Genomic DNA, 22,691 nt, shown 5'->3' with positions numbered 1-22,691 from the left:
GACTCGTGTTTATGGACCAAATTAAAAAATAAATGAGCTTTTGCACTTTTTGCCTGCAGTGGTTCTCAAAATGTCTTTTAGGTCATGTGGATCCCGTGTTTTAATTTGATAATAATTATGATATTTTTTTGAACAGAAAACACTTTATGTTAGTGAAAAAATTAAAATAAAATAGAAAAACAGTATATTAAATAATACATCACCAATAGTAGAATACAGTTTTGTGACGCTCCTCGGGAGAGGAAATAAACCATTATTGGCTGATTATCTCTCTATCTTTTCTATATATATAAATAAAAATGAATTGATGTTCGTTATTCTGCTTTAAACTCGAGAACGGCTGAGCCGATTTGGCTAATTTTAGTCTTGAAATATTCGTGGAAGTCCAGGGAAGGTTTAAAAGGTAAGAATGGTAGGGTAGGGTAGAGTAATAGGGTAGGTAGGGTAGTGTAGTGTAGGGGTAGGGTAGGGTAGGGTAGGGTAGGGTAACAGGCGGTATGAAGTACGCCAGCGGCCAGCTAGTTTATCATAATTATAAATATGTTACTTATATTTGTATCTTATCGACAAAAAAAGACCTATCTAATTAGGTATATCTGCGAGTGTCTGGATTTTTATCACGGGATTCCCACGCAAACTCAATTCCATTTTTAATAGAAATACAATATTTTTTAATAGAATTGAAATTGAATTACCATTTGGGTAGTCAGCCAATGGCGCTATATTGATCTTGACTGCCTAATCCTTTCACCATAGTGGCTATGGTGAGAAACCTAAGAGCAGGTGTAGTGTAGTTTATACGAATTTTACATAATATTAAGCATAAATAAACAATAACACATTAAGTTTCACTTTTTGATCTTTAGAGTATAGATAAACCCTATAATTGTGTCTACAGAAATTGACTAGCCGCGTTTTTATTACAGACTAAACATTGTCTGTAACAAAATCAATCAATTCGGCATGTTTTGAAGCCCTACAAGTAAAAATCAATCGAACACAACTAATAGAGATATGTTAGCTGCAAGAACCTAATTTGAGTAATTGGAAAAAAATATTAGATAACGCAGAAAATGGCGCTAAATTAAAATAAAACTTTTCCATTGAGTCTAGTTATTATTCTGTGATTGAGTTTTTTTGTCATTATGTAGCTGTATACGTATGTACACACGGCACCTCCAAATGGTTGGCAGGGCACACAAACGTAGTGTATGTGTGCACACTAAAGTGGTCTATGTGTGCAATAAAGCAGAAATCGGTAAATACACCAGTAACAAACCACACACACACACACAACAGCACAAACGAGTTTGCGCGTAGGCAAACGCCCTTACACCAGCTGTGACATAAAAATATCAACCGGTCGAGTAAGTCAAATAGTTATAAAATTGACTTGAAGCAAAATTTCACAACTTGTAGCTATACTCTTCGTAGCTCATTGGTAGTATGTTAGACTTATGAAACATAGGTCGTGAGTTCGAGTCCACTGATGGGTATTTTTATTTTACTTTATTTAAATTTAGCGTTAATTTAAACGCTGTTGAGTATAAAATAAATTTATTTGAAATTGACAAATGACTACAAGCTGCATAGCTGTCGACTATTTCTCTTCGCTAAAATATATGATTCGTTCTTCATTTGAGAAGTAAAACCATTCTACCCTCATACAATATGAATAAACGAAATTAGTTTTTAGTTTTAGTGACAATTCACCTCTGCGTCTGCATAGTGATTGACTTTGTGATTTGTCAATTTATAATTAATTTATCTTCGCAGTCACTATGGAAAGTCATTTGACCATGTTCAAAAAGGCGGAGATAATTGTATTCTATGAACAAAATATTACAATTAGTGAAATCGCAAGACGTTTAACGGTAAGTAACATAGAATTGTAAATATTTTATTTGACTGTTAGAATATTTGTATTTGTATAAGCTAAGTATTTGTTTTTTTTGTTTGCAGAGGAGAACTGTTCAATTATGGGTTCACCGATACGCAGATTCGGGACAGTAGTCGTCTATACGGATGCATCACCACGCCATCGAGAAATCGTAGCTGCACATAGCGCTGATCCGTTCTGCAGCACCCGTTCTACGGCCACAACACATAATCTATCCCTACAAACCGTACGGGTTCACTTGCGTGCTGCAGGGTTGCGGTGTCGGAGGCCGACGAAGAAAATTGCTCTAACCGATCAGCATCGTCGAAACAGAGTGCGTTTTGCGACTGACCTTTTTTAAACTTTGATTGGTGCAACAATGTGGTGATATTTAGTGATGAAAAGTCCTTTAAGTCAGACAAGGATGGATGGTAAGATATTATGGCGAAAAAGTGGTGAAAATTATAGTTATTGGGGTTAGCTCAGTAATTTTTAGTTTTCCATTTGTATAAGATTTTAGTTATTTTGTTAAATACTTATTATTATTTACAATTATGGGTAAGCCAATGTGTTAATGATGTTATTGTTACTGAGGTTGGAATAAGTTATCTTATTTCTAGCTAATTAACATGTTGATTCATATAACTAATGACTTGCCTATTTACTTTAGTAAAACAGCCAGTCCATCCTTTTCAATATAAACTACAACTATGTTTTAAAACGAAAAACAACAAAAACGTAATATCCTTAATGTTTATGTTACGGCAAGAATAAATTTTGTAATTTTAACACTTAATAACTTGTTTCATTTACTTTCTGTGTTGCTTTTATTCGTATATACTACAATACTATTATTAGCCATATTAAAAAATAAACTAAATCTATAAAAAAAACAAAAAAGGAATTTTGCAAGTTCACAGGGATTTGAACCACCATACCGATTATTGTGAGTCTACTATCATACCAACTGAGCCATTCAATCTATTACAATGCATTGCAAAATTTTGCTTCATATCATAAAAACAATGAATCATTGTCACTGGCACAACTACATGCTTACAATATCCGTGTGTGGGTTGCCCAGAACTAAATAATTACGTCGACGTCGCTGACACACACATACACTACCTACGTTAGTGTGCCCTGCCAACCATTTAACGTTGCCGTGTGTACATAAATACAGCAAGTGTTTTGGAATATGGACCTATACCGATATTTTTTATATGTTTATCTGCCTACGGTTATTTCGCTTGACTAAAAGTTTTGTTGTGAAATATTACTATACAATAACAGCTGCAGCTGTAGGACTGTAGGAAAATACATTGTGAATCTATCTATCTTCCCAATGAACTAAAAAACATATGAATAAATTGCATGTTACTATCTTATTTTCCTTTCAATAAAATATTATTATATCAATACATTGATAATGCCGGTAGTAGACATAAGTGATTAGATAAAAATATTCTCAAACATTTAAAAGCAACCACGTGGTTAAACGTATTTCTGAAAAAGGTCCACTGCAGAACATAGGGATAGGTCTCCTCCATGGCTGGAGGGTTGTTGTCATAAACTCCACGTTTGGCAGGCGGGTTGAAGATATGGACGGATTGGAGATATATTAGCATCACGGTCTCAAAAACAAACCAATAATCTCGTTGTTATTGAGACCAATAAAAGTACAAAAACATGGCTATCTATAGGATAACTTTCTTCAGTGATAATATTATTAGTTTGTTTTTTATCTAGTCACATGAATCTTCAGGTCTTAGGTATGATATATGGTACGATTCACTGATAAATTTTCCGATGGAGAGAAGCGCCAGAGATAATATTTTTAAAGAAAGGTACGTATTGGCCGCGGGAGGTTGCAGCTTCCAGCAGACTACCTACAGTCAGTTTTTTAATCTCAGATCATTGAGTATGAATAGTTACCCGAGTGCGCGTTGTTCTATATCTCAGATACTAAATTGACAGATTCTGAACGGCTCATCGACAGTCGATTGTCCCGCCCGTTGTGTAGTGACAGATGAGTGACAGTGACGTCTTTGAATGTGGTTCATTTGGCTGCCAATAACAAAATAAATATGATAGTCCAGTCAAGGAATGGGGTGAAAAGTGCGTGAGCAGGTTGTAACTAAGCGATTCCTTCAGAAACTTGTTCAGGGGGCTTAGGTTGTTAACATACCAAAAGTCCTGACTACTAGGTCATGAGCCACTCTACACCACATTTTGGATCATTTATTGACTGAACTATGATTTTTTTTTCTCTTTATAATATAATGCGTATATTAACAGCGAAAACATTCCCACACCTTCATTACAAGGTAAATAATATGGTACTTCGTTTCAGAAAGCTTTTACATGAAATGTATCATCATTAATTTCATTTTTGATGCAAGAAAGCAATTTTCCCCGGGCATGAAAAGAGCTATTTTCATGCCACTTTTCATGCAATTTTCATCTACTTTCAGAGCATGAGCGATGAAATATTATTTACAACACACTGTAATATATATGAAACATGATACTTATGTTAAATCCAAGAAACCTCTGTCTTATGTAACAAAGGTTTCATATCTTTCAGTCCACACTTTGTAAGAATATTGTTACGTTTAAGCCTTGTCCAAAGGGAAAGGTTAAGTATTACTTATTATAAATGGTGGACTTTTATTGGTACCTGGTAGTAGTAGACATACGGGCGTGTCGAGGCACCCAACATAACGAAATACCAATTTTAGTTAAAATAAATTTACCTTTTTAGTTGCCAATGTAAAACTAAAAACCGCCTTCTTTTTATAAACACGCACTCACGCCTTGTACTAATGTACTCCCTTGCGGGGTAGGCAGAGGTGCATTGCTGCACCCACTTTTCGCCAGAGTGTTATGTTAGTCCCAATGTAATAGGGGGCGGGCCTATTGCCATTTTACGGGCACATCCAAGACCCGAGAACAAATATCTGTGTTTAAACAAATATCTGCCCCAGCCGGGAATCGAACCCGGGACCATCGGCTCAGTAGTCAGGTCACTAACCACTACGCCATTCGGTCGTCTTTTTATAATAATTATAAAAACAGTTACCTATAGGTAAACATTCCAGACCGCATGAATGATGACACTTCATTTGGAATATCGACTTTAATTATGCTGATAGGCTACATCATGAGAGTAAGTAGAGTAACCGTATTGGGTGCAATTATTATTACACCTCAGTTTGACCTTTTGCCTAATGCTATTTGAAATATTTTTTTTCTAAATAAATTGGTTAGCAACAGATCGTTTTTACCTGTCTCGCAAAAAGGCTTAGATTAACAATATAGAAAGAAAATGGAGTGTCACATACAAAAAAAAACTGTTCGCATTTAATTTAGTTTACTGTCAAACCGTTGAAGTTCAACCCAATGACAACCACTGTACCAATGAATTAGGACAAATACAAATACAAATACAAATACAAATACAAATATCTTTATTGATAGCCAAAACATCACACACAAATCTTCTAACCGAACTAATTCAAAATAAAAGCTCAGTGGAAGAAGTAGGCCGTTGTTGGTCGAGACGTTTCTTTTGCACTGACACTCCATATTGTTCGAATATTGTTAATCTAAGCAAAAAGGTCAGTCGCGTCCTTGGATATTGATGTTCGAGGGACATAATAGATGGCAGTAATATCGAGATATTGAGACGATACATAACGTGTACAGTCCACATGTTACATAGGCGATGTGACAGGGATGTGTGTGATGGGCCTTTTGGAGTTATTATCCATGTTTTATTATATAATACGTTCGTGGATAATACTTAAACCAATGGTATTTTAATATTAAAAGAGGAAGATGCGGCATGGCCTACCTAAGTTTAACGTACGTGCAATAAAAGTATGTCAGATTGTCATAATAATAAGTCCGTAAAAAACATGGCCACTAATGTTTTCGTAGAGTTAAAGTTTAAAGACACGGTTAATAAAGTTAGTTCGATGATAGCTTTCATTTATTGGCCACGAACCAATCATACTTCCATTAAAACTTATACTAGCGTTAAATTTTTTATTTTTAAATTTAAAAATATCTCATAAAATTTATAGTTTTTCTATAATTCCGGACGAAGAATGAAGAACAGTTTTTATAGTTTCGCAAAATGGTAAAATTTTTATTCCTTTCTTGACAACTACTGAACAAAAACACTTTCTATACGAAAACATGTATACGCCATATTAATACTAAAAGAGTAAAAACTTTTTAATGTAAGTAGTATAGATTGAATGTATATCTACTATGGTAATTATTAACTCCACAAATTAGGATAAATAATTTCATTTCATAACCTATAGTTTCTAATTAGTACTTACCTACAGTCGTTTGCAATAGAAACCAACCATCATGTAAACAAATATGGCGGACTGACATTGACAGCGTATTGTTTATGCCCATAGTGATGTCATAGTGTTCTAATTAGATTAAATATATAAGCCATAGACTATAAAATAAAACTGATTATATATAAAAAAAGTGTTTATTAAAACAAATTTAAATCTTCGTCTTCGTCATCATCACTATCAGAAGTGTCGCCGGTGACCGTAATTATAAATGGAACCACTATGTCATCGCTTGCCATGTCTAAAATGCCGTCGAGCTTTTTCATTTCTTCCTCTTCCTTTTTTCGTTTTGGTTAATTATATTAAGCTCTTGAATTTTTTTTAAATTGTATTCAAATAATATTAAATTAAAATAATTTATTAAATTAAAAATAAAAGATAACTTCAGATTACGAACAACACTAACTTTTCAATGACTTATAGAGTTCGATGAGTAAAAAGCTAAGATGACAGCTTGTCAAATACTTCGAAATTTTTACGTTGCAAATGTTTTAACAAATTTAACTTATAAATACAAGTTAAATCGTGTTGAAGATAATGTGAAAACAATGGTGTGTTTGTTGAAATCAGACTATGTTCATAAATTGATCGAAAATGTATGTGATTACGGAGTAATCGTGACAATTTGGTTTGTTTACATGATTGCTGGTTTCCATTGCAAACCACTATAAGTATTAACTTCTATTGAACTTTTGTGTGCACCTTTGTTTCTTTGTTTCGTAGTATAAGACGGAAAATTTGTAATATGCCTTACTATTTAAGCATGTAATAGTATTATATAAGCTGTTGTTGTATAATACGCTGTAAATTTTCTTAATAAATATAGAAACTTATACGCCAAGCTGACTGTACAAATCCCTAGGTAATAAAAAAGGAAAAATATTCCAATCAGAATACACAACGTTGAAGTCCGACCCAGGCCCGGGACTCCCGCCTGACTAGAAAATATATTAATCCGCCTCTAATAGGATGCTATTTTAACTGAGATCTAGCCCAAGGCAGAACGTTTGTGTCCAGGATGAGGTATTAATAAATATGTGGTAGCTCAGTCGGGTAAGCGCCCGCTTCTCAAGCAAGAGATGCGGGTTCGAATCCCAACGCTTACATGTACCAATGAGTTCTTTTAACTTAAGTACAATGTATACCATCGCTCTTACGGTGAAGGAAAACATCGTGAGGAAACCTGCATATATAGATTTAGATATGTGAACCCCCCCACCCGCAGTGGACCAGCGTGGTTGGAAATGGTCCAAGCTTAGGAAGGCAGTTTAGACCTTGGGGACATGCACAAAGGTTCCATTCGAGAGAGCCAGGTACTTAAACCCCCACAGAGAATAAAATAGAATAGAATAGAATGCACTACTACTACCTACTAGTTTTTGTATGAAACAAAACATTATTGTACCTATAGGAATGAAGCCTTGGCGGCTTTATCCGTTATGAAAGAAAAACTTTTTAAATCAAGCTATTTTACACAATACACCGAAATCCGTAACTGGAAACATACATTTAGCATATATAATATACTGACGAATGTAAAAGTGCGTATTTTTGAAAAATGTATACTTCCCCCATTGAGTATACCCGCGTCCGCTTTGTTATATGTTTGCCGCTTGTCATTTGTTAAACCAGAATTGTCGCATCAGTAAACTCGGTTTATTCTAATCTCCTGCGGTTGACCGGTGGGGACGCTCAATCATTAGGTCAGCTTTTGGTTAATGTTCGTAGGGTATACTAAGCCAAAAGGGAGTGACTCAGGGGGACATTTTAAACAACTTTTGTTCCATCAGTTTGAAAATTAACGAAAAAAAATGCTTTTCCATAGAAACTTTATTGGTCACGTGTGACATTTTGAAAATTTGAAAGCACCCGCACTCTCGCATGAAACAATTTTTTATTCATTTTTCGGTATTGAAAGACTTAGAAAAGTCATGAGATACCTAATACAAGTAATTTTTTTTTTTAAAATATGCTATCTGCCGCTTATTTTCGAGGATGCGTACTTTAAAAACCTGTACTCTGCACTAGACCTAGCATAATGTGAGCTTCAAACAATTCAAACTGACCTCTTTTGCAATAAAAATCAGTAGATTTCCAAAAAAATTTAGACTTTTTAAATATTGGACACTGACGGCAGGACTGGTCCACCGATTTAAAGACGCTCAGCGTGCTATGGAGAGAGCTATGCTTGGGGTTTCTCTGATGGATCGTATCAGAAATGAAGTTATCCATTAGAGGACTAAGGTTACCGACATAGCTGTCTAAATAGGTATGCAAGCTGAAGCGGCAGTGGGCTGGTCATATCTTCCGAGGAACCGATAACCGTTGGGGTAGACGAGTTCTCGAGTAGAGACCTCGAACATACAAACGTAGCGTGGGACGCCCTCCTGCCTGCTAGACCGATGACCTTAGGGGCCGTCCATTAATCACGTGAGGTCGTTTTTCTCATTTTCTGACCCCCCCCTCCCCCCTGGTGATATTTGGTGAGGTTTGGGACCAACCCCCCCTCTCCCCCATGGATCACGTGTATTTTTTTGGAAGTATATGTAAAGGCAATTTTTGACTAGAAAAAATATAGGTCATACTACAAATCGTTAAAATTTTTGCGCCGTCCAAAATATCGGTTCAGGAATACCTAATTTTTGACAAAAAATTAATACACGTGATGTCTAACGAGAACCCCCCCTTCCCCCTCGTGATGTTTCGTGAGGTTTTCAGTACCCCCTCCCCCCCCCCTTTGAGCCTCACGTGATAAATGGACGGCCCCTTAGGTGGGTAGTCTGTAGTGACTGGATGTGGAAGCCCGAGGAGTGAGTGTTGTGGCGCTCCTTGAGAGATGCCTATCCAGCAGTGGATTATTATTGGCTGATGATGATGATGAATATGATATATGATAAGTATACTAAACCGAAAAAAGTGATTAAAAGGGCACTGAATTAAAAAAACAATTACGAGCTTCAGAAAAATATATATTTGGTAAAAATATATACCTTCATAGTAAGTCACGCCATTAACAAAGTTTCTGTGGAAAACCTAAGTTTTTTGTGAATGTGAATGTTTTAGTAAAACAAAAATAGTTTATAATGACCATGTTTTCAGCTTAGTATGCCCTTTTTGCAGCCCCCTGTATAAATATTTTACGCAATCGAAGTTTCAATAAGTGTCAAACAAATAAACGCAAAACTACAAGCTCATCTAATTAATTAAATTGGGTTTTAATTTTGATCTCTGGTCAGGGAAATTTTCTGAAATGGTCAGGGAAAGTCAGGGAAAAGTCAGGGAATTTTTTGTAGCATTCTGAGTGGACACCCTGTTTTACTATGGTGGACAAATATTAATTTTTCGCTAATTTCCAAAACCCGTAGAACAAAAGTTGTTCGGAATGACCCCTGAGCAACACCCTGTATAAAACCGCTAACACGACGACGTGTGTGGTGGAAAGGAATGCAAAGTTATACCATACTTTTTCTTGGATAATATATACGTAGGCCACTAAACATTACAGGCATAGAATTTGTTCGTGTTCTGTAATATGCTGAGCATACACTTTATGCCGTCGCTACTGACTGAAATTTATGCCGTAATACGCTTAGTATATGATCAGTTCATGCATGAACATAGGAAACCATTAATAATGGTGCAAGATAATGTTTTAATAAAGTTTATTCTGACAGTAGAATCCTGAAAAATTGTGTTGTTGTTTTATTTATAAGGCGAAAAGGGGCACACAATTAGATACTAATAATTGACGTAAATTTGACGTTTCTATTTGACAAACTTTTGACTTACTTAACTAATACTTATTTACCATTTTTGCAACAACCTGTATAACTTAGAATGAAACGCCAATCACTAATTTCATTATTTATAGTTGTTGATAAAACAACTATAATTATATTTCATATTATCTAAATGAAGAATGTAAGCACTTATAAAACCAGAACTCACTCATAATATTTAAAGATAGACTGATCTTCCTAATAGATTACTACTAGTGGCATTCCACAAATAAACTGTTTGTTGAGTTATGATTATGACATAATCAAAATCAAAAACGATAACCAAATCAATTTCTTCATCGTAAATCGATGTCAGATAACTAATCAGTCATAAAATTTATTATTTGTGACAGTAGTAGTAGTTTCGCATGTTTCAAATATACTTATTAATGATTTAATTGTCCTACTGCCTGTTCGTAGGTCGTATTGTCCGACCTTGAAATATTTTTCTGTCCAATTCAGTGTAAGACAGTAATTTTCCTTATAAAATTAATTACATTTTCAACAACCCTGTCTCAGTTGCTATCTTGCCATGATAAAATTGAAGAAGCGGCCTTCAAAAAAACAATCTGCTAACGCAATAAGATTTATTATTTCTTCTCTCACAGAAGAAAGGGAAAAAGAAATACGTTCTCGAAACAATCAGACGCTTCAAGGATTCAAACAACAAAGTGACATAAAATACTTTTGCGCTCAAATTAAAGAATAACTCACATAATGTACATACGACATGGATGGAACATTTTGCAATAACACGACGATATGTAACATGAAATAAAACGCCCTAAGGTGGCTTAGGGTGTAGTGGTTAGTTACTCTTACTGACGGGGTAAGAGTTCGATTTCCGGCTTCGATATTTTCTCTTCGGTTTTAGTTTGGGAGTTATTAACTTACAGGCATATAGAACTCGGTTTTCTCATGCAGTCATGCATGTCTCTTACAATAATATTATTTTGTCTTTTTCAGATTACCAACACCGGTATGAACCAACAGATAAATATGTGATCGTTTGGTGCATAGTGTGACAGTGCGATTTAGTGATGTGAAGTAGCGTGAGCGTATTTATCGATAGTTGTCGATAAAATGTCTCGGTCAGTGACGTGGCTCGTTTGTGCGATAGTGTTGAATAGTGTTGTGGCACAGAATTGTCGCAACGATGGGAAGGAGTCACGGGAGTGCGAGTCGTTGTGTGATAGTGATGGGAAATGTGTCGTGAAGGCTGCCCTGCTGCTGCCTAAAAGCACGACGTACGATGCTTCTCTATCTTCTGTGAGTATTCAGAGTTTGAGAAAGTTTGGCAAATTACCTAATTTGATTAAAAATTATACTTATATTTTTTAAACTTTTTTTTTTGAATATCTAACTCAAAAACACAAAAACGAGCAGTTTTGATATCGATATCTGGAACTTAAACCAAGCGTGGTTTAGCTATATTTCATTCATAAAATAAACATAAATAATATCGTAATTTTATTTTTTAACAAAGCTTGCAAAGTTCTGTAAATATCTATTTGGTTTCTACTACTGTTCATAACCTAAAACTTATACGATTTATTTTCCTCACCAGGTACAACCAGTGTTTGACCTCGCGATCAAGCACCCGGCAGTACAGGCGGCCCTACCGTCGTGGCTCACGATAGAGTGGTCCATGTATGACGTGGTCGACTGCGATGCGTCATACGCCATCATATCTGCCATCGACGCGTATATGTACGATTGCGCGCACGTCTTCTTTGGACCGGCTTGCGATTTCGCACTAGGTATGCACATCACTATTACACTGCCGGGCAATGAAAACGTTCCACTGAGAAAAGCACCAAATTACTTCTAAACGGAAAAGGTTAGGTAGTTTATGCCGTCTTCTGCAACATTGAAGTACATTTAACAGAGAATCAGGATATGACCAACTAGGTAAAATCAGTAATATTTTGTTCCAATTTTATATGAAATCTTTTAAAAATTTGGGGTTATTTGCTGTCGGAATTTTGTGAGTGGAACTTTTTCATTGTCCGGCAGTGTGCTACGGTGGGACCTCATTGGTGTGTTAAGCTGCGATGCGTCGGGTCATCTCAAAGGAACGTTCATAAGAATGAAAATATGGCAACGAAGATGCTGTGACGACGTAACGCACCAATGGGGCCTCACCCTTAGTCACTTCGTAAGGACCTATTCAAACGGCAGAGTTGCTACCGTGGGCCGCTATCTATTTACTCTCATACTATATTATATACCCATTTAATCTCACCCTTATTCGTACGTATAATTCCCAATATTATTAAACCTAAACCTTTATGAACACGTCACATTGAAAATTCTTTATAATGCAAGCTATGATTAGATTAACGGAAAAATTATGTAAAATAAATCTCAATCAAATAATCAAATAAATGACACATTTTTATGTACGTAATCAACGACAGAAACGGTTCAAATTTTATAGTAGGTAACGGTATTATTATTATTATTATTCTGTGAGTTCGCCTAAAAAGTAATTTTTATTTATTGGTTTTCCGGGAAAATGGATCAATGTCGGTGGAGTTAGTCGCTGACTGCTCTGAGCCGCGAGCACAGGATTCGAAACCTCCGTTTACGTTGCGTATTGTCAAATGTCACTGTCAAAATGTAAGGCAAATTTGTTAGTTCCAAAAGTGGCATTTGTTTTTTCCATATGTTTGTGTAGATTCTAAAATAGTGACAGTTGACGATACGTTCTTTTTCCATATGTTTGTGTAGATTCGAAAATAGTATGGAATCCTGTGCTCGCGGCTCTGGATGTGCCCCCTACTTTACGTATGTATTAGTACATTTTTTTTTCAGAATTAAAAATATGAGCAATTCAGTATAGAAACATTTCTAGGCTTTCCAGAAAGCGACAAGCTAGAGTAAGGTATTAGAAACTAATGTAATCAATAACGATGTTTGAGTCTTGGAATTAATTTAGTAGCTTTCAGCCTGTCCCCAAGAGATACACGCTTCATAGGATGTTGTCAATACAGTTACCCTGTTACCACATTCTGGGAACTACACAGGAACCAAAATTCGATATAAGTAAACTAACTAACCTCTCGTAAATCTATTTTGTCGTTTCCCTCAACAAAGCGAAAATTGGTGGATATAGAAAACGATTTTTATGAGTACGAAAATATAATCGGTAAAAAGGTAAAAATTACTAAGCGACATTTTTTTTCTACGATAAGTTGTATTCATTATTGGATTCAGTTAATTAAAGTTCAGCAAGATATATACGTGCTGAAAAGTTTCCGACCTAACATAGATGCAATATTTTTTTTCTTAAAATTTATTTTTGTTCTTCTACATAGCCTGTAAAACAGTAATTAGGCGGCACCAAAACACAGATTTATTGCGCCTAAACTGCGCCAACAGAGCATTGGAAATGTTCATTCGAACACATCGTTGGTCTGACGTTAGCAAACGCGGCAGCCAACGCGCGGACAGCCTTCTCATGCCTAAATCTTGATTTAATATGTGATAAACACGTTTTCTGGACATTTTCATTGCCTCTGCTATCTCTCTCACTTTAATTCGGCAGTCGTCTAACACCATTTGGAGAACTTTAGCGATGTTATCGTCAGTAGTTACAGTTTTTGGACGTCCCGAACGTTCAGCATCGCCGAAGCTCTTACGGCCACGTTTAAATTCGGCTGCCCAAAATTTTACAGTGGTAAATGACGGTGAAGAGTCCTCGTACACAGAATCTAACTCATCTTTGATTTGCGTAGGGGTATTCCCTTTCAAAAACCAATATTATAAGACAGCTCGATACTCGATTTTTTCAATTTTCACAGAAATGCTCACATCGACTCACTCAAACGACTGTAAAATAAAAACCACGCATCAAAAATGGCTGAAACTTTGAAGTGTTGCTGTCAAAAGATGCACAGTTACATTCCCTGACTTTAATTGATGTGTGCTGCCATCTTCACGTTGAGGTCGGAAACTTTTCAGACCACCTACGTATAACTCATTTTCAGCACTGATTATGCCTATGATTTGCCTTTCCACCGTCGTTTTAATCGGAATAGATTTCACATACACTCACGGGCAAAGAAACAGTTCCACTTACAAAATGCAGACAAGAAATAGCCTAATTTTTTTAAACATTTAATCGGATATTTGAACAAAATGCACCATTAAATGTACTTAAACATTGCAGAAGGCGTCATTTACTTACTTTTTTCCGTATAGGAGTAATTTGTTGATTTTCTGAATCGAACTTTTTCATTTCCCGGGAGTGTATTATATGTACAGCGTATATTTTAGAAATCTGTCGAACGTCCGAAGAATTACAGCAAAATGATTCCCAAGCTTACAGCGTTAAATTGTAGGCTTTTACGGACTTCATTTATTTTATTTAAGCACACAACTACACACACATACCTACATTTTATCTGCTTCATTTGCCTGGCAGTCCTGGCACACTACAATTTGTTGCTTTTGTAGGTCACTCCTTAATTGAAAAGTCTGCGAATGACAGCTAATTAAAGTAAAAAATAATCATATTTCGCATAATTTTTATATCAAAGCCCTCTTGATCTTTCTTTGTAGTTTCCTATTTTACTGAGAATGCTTTGATAAGACAGTTCTTTATAATCCACTTAGGCGAAGCCTTTATAATAAAAGTTTAAGGTTAAGGTTATACAAAGTGACACTTTTACTACTTTTTACAGTTCGTAGTCGATTACTTCTCATAAAATCACCTGTGGTAGGTACAGACAGGAAAAGATATACCTATGTGGGCCACCCCAGCGCAAACAGTGTGATACTAAGACACATACAACCTCTAAATAAAGATAAGTATTTTTCATGTAATTTATCACCCGTCTGTGGATTATAAAATTAAAGTGTTTACAGGGGTATACACTATATACATAGGCATTTTATGTCTTTTGCTGGCTATACATAGGAGTAGGAGCATGCTATCTGACTAATTATATTATAATAGGAAAAATGATAGTGAATTTTATAGCATAACAAAATAATGAGCCGTAAAAGGCCTTTTACAAGTTTTCACTAATAGAATGAATTAAACGTTAATGTTTGTGAGTTAGATGTTTCTTCAATGTTTCACGGGAAAACGGTTTAGATTTCAAAAACAAAAATATTTTTTTATAAAAAATATATAAGTAATTTAATTTATTGGCATATGAAATATAATTTTAAGGGCATGACTTCATTATGGCTCAGCATTATTTATATCGAAACATTTGCCCTGAATTTAATTAAGACGTGAAGATTACAGGCACGGCCTAGCGAGGTGCGTGTTAATTGCAGAATAAACCTTGCGCTAGAGAATTAAGAGTCTATTTTACTTGGGCGTGTGTTTATATTGTTCAGTCTAGAATATAAACATGAAAGAAGTGTTTATATTTAACGTGACTAACATTTTAATGGTTGATATCATCTACATTATAACTATCTGCAACAGTTTTTGCTTTTGTACAGTGTGTATGGTGAATAAAAACACATACATTTTAATTACCAAACAGTTATTTACGAATTTCCAAAAGTCATAGAAGAAAAACAGTCGTAGACAAACAAAAGTTGTTGAGAGTGTGACCCTCTTCGACCCACTTTTTAAACATCCTATATAGCCTATAGTACAGTCCTTTTACTGACTTTCATAAAAACAGGAGGTTCTCAATTCCTCTTACGTTTTATATTTATTGTACTAATGTATCATACTTTGTATGTAGTTAGCTTCAAGTGAATGGATAATATTTCTTTTTAAATACTGTAAGAATTGTTCAGTGGCTAACTGTACACAAAGTATGAAATATAAAGGCGTTACTGAATAAGCTGCTTATATTTGGTCGATGTGGTTTCACAAATACTAAGAGGTTTAACATTACTTATCGTGTCGCCAATGCTTTGGTGTTATTGAACCTAGGGCTTAGAGGTTTTCTAAGAGTATCATAGTATTCGGTTCTAAGGGATTTTTATCAGGAAAACCACTATTTACAGTTATTTCTGTAGGCCAGAGTAAGGGCGAAATGAGTTATAGAATATTACAGGTATTGGCTGGAGTAGTACTGGGCATTTTGTATGGCAATTTTAAATCATAGTGTTACCACCCAAATTTAATATTCTGTAGTTATTTTAATTCAAAACAATGGAATAAGATACATCATATTAATTTGACTTTTTCGTAGTAGGTAAGTTACGTAATACATTTTTCTAAATTATTTACATTTTCCCTTTGTTGTGAATTAAAATAACTACAGAATATTAAATCTAGTTGGTAACAATATGGTTTAAAAGTATTTTGGTTTATGTTCGCGACTTTTCAAAAATACTCGATATCCTTAATTAACATTTTACTTGATCAGTTTAATACGGAAAAAAGGATTCTATAAATTAGCACGGCAAAGGAAGAGTGCATTCACGAACCATTACATGAAACTTTTCACATGTGTATATTAACTTGTATATATCGTAGAATTGAATTGCAGCTGCCGCTACACGGGTTCTTATCGACGTAAATAAACGCCACTGTATCGCGATTCGCCTTAAATACAGCCCTGTTATTGGTGGAACGTGTATTAGACGAGTTTATCAACGCCGATAACGAACCCATGTAGCGGCCACAGGAGCTTAAAAGCGTATTTTGCCAACTGCACTATTGAAATAACATGTATTTAGTGGAAATAGGGCCTGCGGCAGAATCATCCGTATTGCGTGTGTTCTATTGTGCCTCTGAAATGGATGAATCCATTTAGATGCGGGTTCTAGAGAGGCTCCGTATATGTTTCGGTAAAGTGTTTTGGGATGCATAATAATAATAATATTTACTTTTGGTATGTGATTGCGAGTAATAAAAGCAATTACTTACATTAGATATTCTTTTTTATGATCTGTAAGCAGGTGTTTGTTAAATTTTCTTAATACACTCACGGGCAATGAAACAGTTCCACTTACAAATTTCCAACACTAAATAGCCTAAATTTTTTAAAAGTTTTAATAGGATATCTAAACAAAATGCTTTCTTTTTAAGTTGTAGTATCCTGGTGCGCTTTTAAATGTAGTTCACTATTGCAGAAAGCTTCATTAAGTCATCCTTTTTCGCTTAGGAGTAATTTGGTGATTTTTTCAGTGGAACCTTTTCATTGCCCGTAAGTGTATGTGTTTAAAACGAAAAAACTATTAGCTAAGGATAGTCATTGAGAACAACAATTAAATTGAATTACTGACTAAACACCGACCACTGCCGCCCACTATATTTAGACTTAAATTTTTCACTGCAATATTAATTTTCCTTTCACACACTCACATTTAAACTGTTGTGGACTATTAATAATAAAATAATAAAAATCGTAGTGGTTGGTGTAACGAAGATATTTTACTCTTATTCGAAAAAGGGTTCAAGTTTTTCAATCCCGAAATACGAAAATAATAAAAATCTATTGTATTTTTTAAATATCGCATCTTTGGGACGCAAAAGGTTAAGGGGATATGCACAAAGGTTCAATCCAACATGACCGCAGATAATAGATTAGATAATAAGAAAATAAATAATTGAAATCTACGCACTAAAAAAAGTGGGCTTATTGCAACAAAGTTTATCTTCCAGGCAACCTTCCTCTGGTCACGTCGGTGAGTTGGCGCGTTATTACGTAACTGATGGGGAAAAGCGTCTGGACCTTCGCCAAATGTATAGACGCTTTTGCCAAGAGACTATCAGGCTCTTCCGTGGTATACGGACACCATGTTGTAAATTAAAAAAATATATATTTTTAGTGTTAAATTAGATAAAAAATACTAATAAATCTTTATATCTCTCTCAATTTAGTAATTTCAGTAGGTATGGGTGTCCCAAAAGTCAACGTCATCCCTTAAAGGACTGATAGGTCAGCTCATGAGAGGCCAGAATATCACAATATGACCTTAGTAAAAACTCGATAATTTTCGAGATATTGACACTTTTATAAATTTGCTGAAAATCGACACCTTGGATCAGTTTTTTGCGAGCCGCCGGTACAAAAATCCATATTGTTAGAATTTGTTTGGTGTTGCATCATCCTGTATAGCCCTGCTATTGATAGAAGTCAAAAAAAATATCGAGTAATGCTGTATGTTTAAAAAAAACACGGTTTTCAAAGTCATAAAAGGTAATCGTATTTTTTTATAAACAACTTTGACTCTACATACTGTAAAAAAAATATACCACGCAAACCTAGCAACTTATTTGAAAAGATTGCTCATTTAATGCAGTTTCCAAAATGGTATGAAACGTTGCTATTGTTTTAATTAACAAAAAAGTTATTGCTATTTTAGTACAAAACGACCTCGATGTAAAATTGTTTGAAGAAAATTTATATGACTGAATTTATTAAGGGTCCAACATGACTTCATGTTGGAATGAGTAAAAGTAAAATAGGTGGTGGGGTCAGCCGTTGCCACGGCATAATTGACGCAAAAATAGCTAAGAAAAAACTTACCAAACTCTTATAAAACATATTTCGCGTTTTTTACACCTTATTTAAAAAAACAAACATTTATTTACTTTTATTTTTATTTATCAAAATTATAACACACCATTATTATATTAAGTACATAATCAGCAAAAAATTATACTCATTAATGGTCATAATCATAATTTTGAGAGCTTGGTTTTGTTTAACAATAACTTTAAAATAAATAACAAGTAATTAGAGGTAATGTTAATGACAAACTGATCTGTCCCTTTTTTGGATACTGTGGGTGTACAATGTACATGTGTAAGCGTTTTACTTGTACAATATCACACATTAGCACTACTCAGGAATGTACGTTATGAAAGCATAGCAAATCGCATGCGCTACATTTATGGGGAATGTGGAGTTGCTATGGAAGTTGCTTTTTTCGAGAAAGATACTCAAAATGCGTTTTTTTTATTAATTGTGACAACGTTGTCTCTTTTCCCACTCCCGGCCACACCACCTATTTTACTTTTACGCATTCCAACATGACTTACCCTTAATAAATTCAGTCAGATAAATTTCCTTCAAACAATTTTACATCGAGGTCGTTTTGTACTAAAATAGCAATAACTTTTTTGTTAATTAAAACAATAGCAACGTTTCATACCATTTTGGAAACTGCATTAAATGAGCAATCTTTTCAAATAAGGTGCCAGGTTTGCGTGGTATATTTTTTTTACAGTATGTAGAGTCAAAGTTGTTTATAAAAAAATACGATTACCTTTTATGACTTTGAAAACCGTGTTTTTTTAAACATACAGCATTACTGGATATTTTTTTTGACTGCGATCAATAGCAGGGTTATACAGGGTGATGCAACACCAAACAAATTCTAACAATATGGATTTTTGTACCGGCGGCACGCAAAAAACTGATCCAAGGTGTCGATTTTCAGCAAATTTATAAAAGTGTCAATATCTCGAAAATTATCGAGTTTTTACTAAGGTCATATTGTGATATTCTGGCCTCTCATGAGCTGACCTATCAGCCCTTTAAGGGTTGACGTTGACTTTTGGGACACCCTGTATACAATTTATTATATGCCATGAGCTTTTACAGTAAAGGAAAACATCATGGGGAAATCTTCAGTTTTTATAGATGTGTACCCGTGGCGCATCCTATCCTACTTATACGAGTATTATAAAGGCGAAAGTTTATGTGCGTGTGTGCAAAACCGATTTTAAATATATGGTGTTAGCTTACTTTACTTTTTATAGCGGAATTCCCATGGGAAAACTTTTGAAAGCTCGCGGGTACAGCTTGTGTGTACTAGTTTTAAAACGGGGTTCACGACCTCTTATATGACACCTCCTCGGACTAACAGTCGGGGATTACAGTCGTTTGTATGAAAGAAATATAATTAGTAAATGTCCCTGTAGTTGATAGCGTCCCAGTAATTGATAGTTTCAACTTTGTGGTTGAATAATAAGAAAACTAATTAAGATTTTAAACGCACTCCTGTAAATATTTGAACTTTGAAGTCTCTCAAATTGACTACCAAAGTGTCAGTATTCTGCATCGATTCAATTTGACGTTTAAATTTTTTTCGCGCGTAGCCGTTTGCATCAACGCGTTTACTTGTGTTTCGTAAATTGAATAACTAAGCTCGGAGTGTTCGCCGGTACTATATTGCAGTTGATTTATGCCGTTTTACGCGTAAGTATTGTTTTTATTACCTTTGAATGTAAAGTTACTTCGCTGGTTCATGCTTCTTTTACCAATTTTTATTATATTTACTTGTTTGTGATGAGTATCATCTACTAGGACAAGAAAAAATCAAAAACCTAGTAATTGATACCCCCTATCAAGTAACGTTAATGTGTAAAATATGTTGCTCAGACATGAAAAATGTTTAATGTTTTTATGTTTGAAAATTACTATACTTTTGCTATGACAGATTTTTAATACTTTGTATTATTTTTTGTTGATGACTTCATATCAATTACTGGAACACAGAATGTAAAACTACTTTGTCAATTACTGGGCGAAGTGAAAAATTTCCTATCTATTCTATTCTATTCTATTCTATTCTCTGTGGGGGTGTAAGTACCTGCACCTGGCAAATTTCCTATCAATTATAGGTACATTTTGAGACTGTTTGAATTTTCTCGGAAAATAGTAAAAAACGTTTAATTAGATACTTGATTGTAAGGAAATAATTTAGATAGAAGACTGATTTACCAAAATTTGTTACTTAGTTACCGCCTGATTTCGTAATAAAAGTTTTTCCCTAACAACGTTTTTATTATTGTCACTATTGTGTCAACTACTGGGACATTTACTAATTGCTTTTCAGTGTGGCATATTTTTATCTGCTATTTTGTGAATTTTATACAAATACACAAAATGGCAACAGGTAAAAATTAAACCTTTTTGGAAAGAAAATAAATAAATAATCACATAAAAAATGATACGGATGTATTTTGTTCTTTGTTATTCTCTCCTGTTTGTTGTTACAAAGGCTCAATTTACATTGAGATATGAGTAGTAGCTATCAGTAATTCAATTATTTATTATTAATATTACACATAGGACAACGCAGAAGAAAAATACTCTTGCACCTTTTGTGCATGATGACCGAATGGTGTGTCACTAACCGACCCTGACTGCTATGCCGAAGGTCCCGGGTTCGATTTCCGGCTGGGGCAGATATTTGTTTAGAGAGATATTTGTACTCGGGTCTTAGGTGTTGATATTTATATTTAGTATGTATCTATCTATGTATTTGTGTAGATATATCAGCTGTCCGACACCCATAACACAGGTTCTGCCTAGCTTGGGGTCGGATGGCCGTGTGTGAGATGTCCCTACATATTTATTTATTTTATTATGTACCTTTTACCCGTTGCAAAGGTAGCTTTGCCGGATTACGATACAGCGGAATGCTTCTTTTATTTAAGCCGTATTTTATTGTCAGTTGGAAATTTCCACGAATACATTATACAGAAAATTGACATAACATACTCGTATTATGAAATATTCCATTTCTTAACAGAAATACCTTTTTTACTGGTACCCTGGAGTAGATTATGAGATTTCCAGCAATATAATAAGTATGTTTTTATCTTGTGTTATGCGATTAACAATCTATGTATTTGAGTATCAACATAGAAAGCAATAACTTTGTTTTTAAACAAAATATCTAAATAAAGTATTTTACGAGTACTAATAGTAATCCTACAGACTAGACTAGATATGGGGTTGAGAAACCACCAATCAAATACCACTTTTAGTGATACCTATCTCAATATAATGTTTTACACCATAACTAAAGATATTTTTTTTTTTAAATATTATTACTCCCAAGTCTCCAAGGAGGAAGACCATTTGTATGCAAAGTTCGACTGCACGTTATACCCAGCAAAAGAGAGATAAGCAGAAATAATAAGTTAAAAATAATTAAAAAAAAAACAACATCAAAAAGAATATTTTAGTTCAACTTGGAAAGCAAGTTTTTCGTGTTTTGGTGCGTTGCTAGTGAACTTATAGCAAGTCTACATAATTTAACTAAATAATGCCTACTAAAGCGCTCTCTTTAACACTAGAATAATTGGATTTAATATCTACCTATTAGAAAATATCGTCTACATGATTTAACTAAAGTATATCTAAAAACACTATGATAACACTAACATAATATAAACCAGATTTAAAATCTACCTAAAAAAAAAAACACGCACTTACGCCTTGTAATAATGTACTCCCTTGCGGGGTAGGCAGAGGTGCATTGCTGCACCCACTTTTCGCCAAATTTAAAATCTACCTATCTATTAAAAAATCTTTTACGAAAAATGGCACAGTTTTCCAGTAATTAAGATCACACTGTTTGCACTAGGGTGGCACATATATCTTTCGCTAACTGTACGTACATTTCTAAGAACTTATTGATGCGATGGCATAGAACTGAACCCGATCCTGCGTAGTAAGAGGTGACGTTGTCCACTTTGTTTCAGTTCACTAGTTAACGACGACAATATCTTGTAGCTTTCTTAGAAAATATGTTTGCCTATAACCCGTAGTATGAATAATATATGAGAATAAAAACAATTTATTTATATTACATAGTATTTTTGTTCATTATTTTATTTATTTTTCTAGGAATACTTACAGCAAAAGTAAATGAAAAGGCACAAATTTCTTCGACCTTCATGTCGCTAGCCGCCAAATGAGTCCCATA

At 34.6% G+C, this 22,691-nt stretch overlaps 1 protein-coding gene across 1 annotated transcript in view; it reads left to right on the top strand.

Moving 5' to 3' along the window:
* LOC105389255 (atrial natriuretic peptide receptor 1) overlaps positions 1–22,691 on the top strand; it is a 195,650-nt gene that overhangs the window by 8,148 nt on the left and 164,811 nt on the right. Inside the window, exons 2-3 of the mRNA XM_048622101.1 lie at positions 11,004–11,306; positions 11,605–11,797. Coding sequence (XP_048478058.1) covers positions 11,121–11,306; positions 11,605–11,797 — 379 coding nt within the window. The 5' untranslated portion in view covers positions 11,004–11,120. The remainder of the gene's footprint in view (positions 1–11,003; positions 11,307–11,604; positions 11,798–22,691) is intronic.

The sequence above is a fragment of the Plutella xylostella genome, chromosome 7, assembly GCF_932276165.1.
Source record: "Plutella xylostella chromosome 7, ilPluXylo3.1, whole genome shotgun sequence".
In the NCBI taxonomy this organism is placed as follows: domain Eukaryota; kingdom Metazoa; phylum Arthropoda; class Insecta; order Lepidoptera; family Plutellidae; genus Plutella; species Plutella xylostella.
The sequence above is the reverse complement of the archived record's forward strand: the minus strand, read 5'-3'. Positions and strand labels throughout refer to the sequence as shown.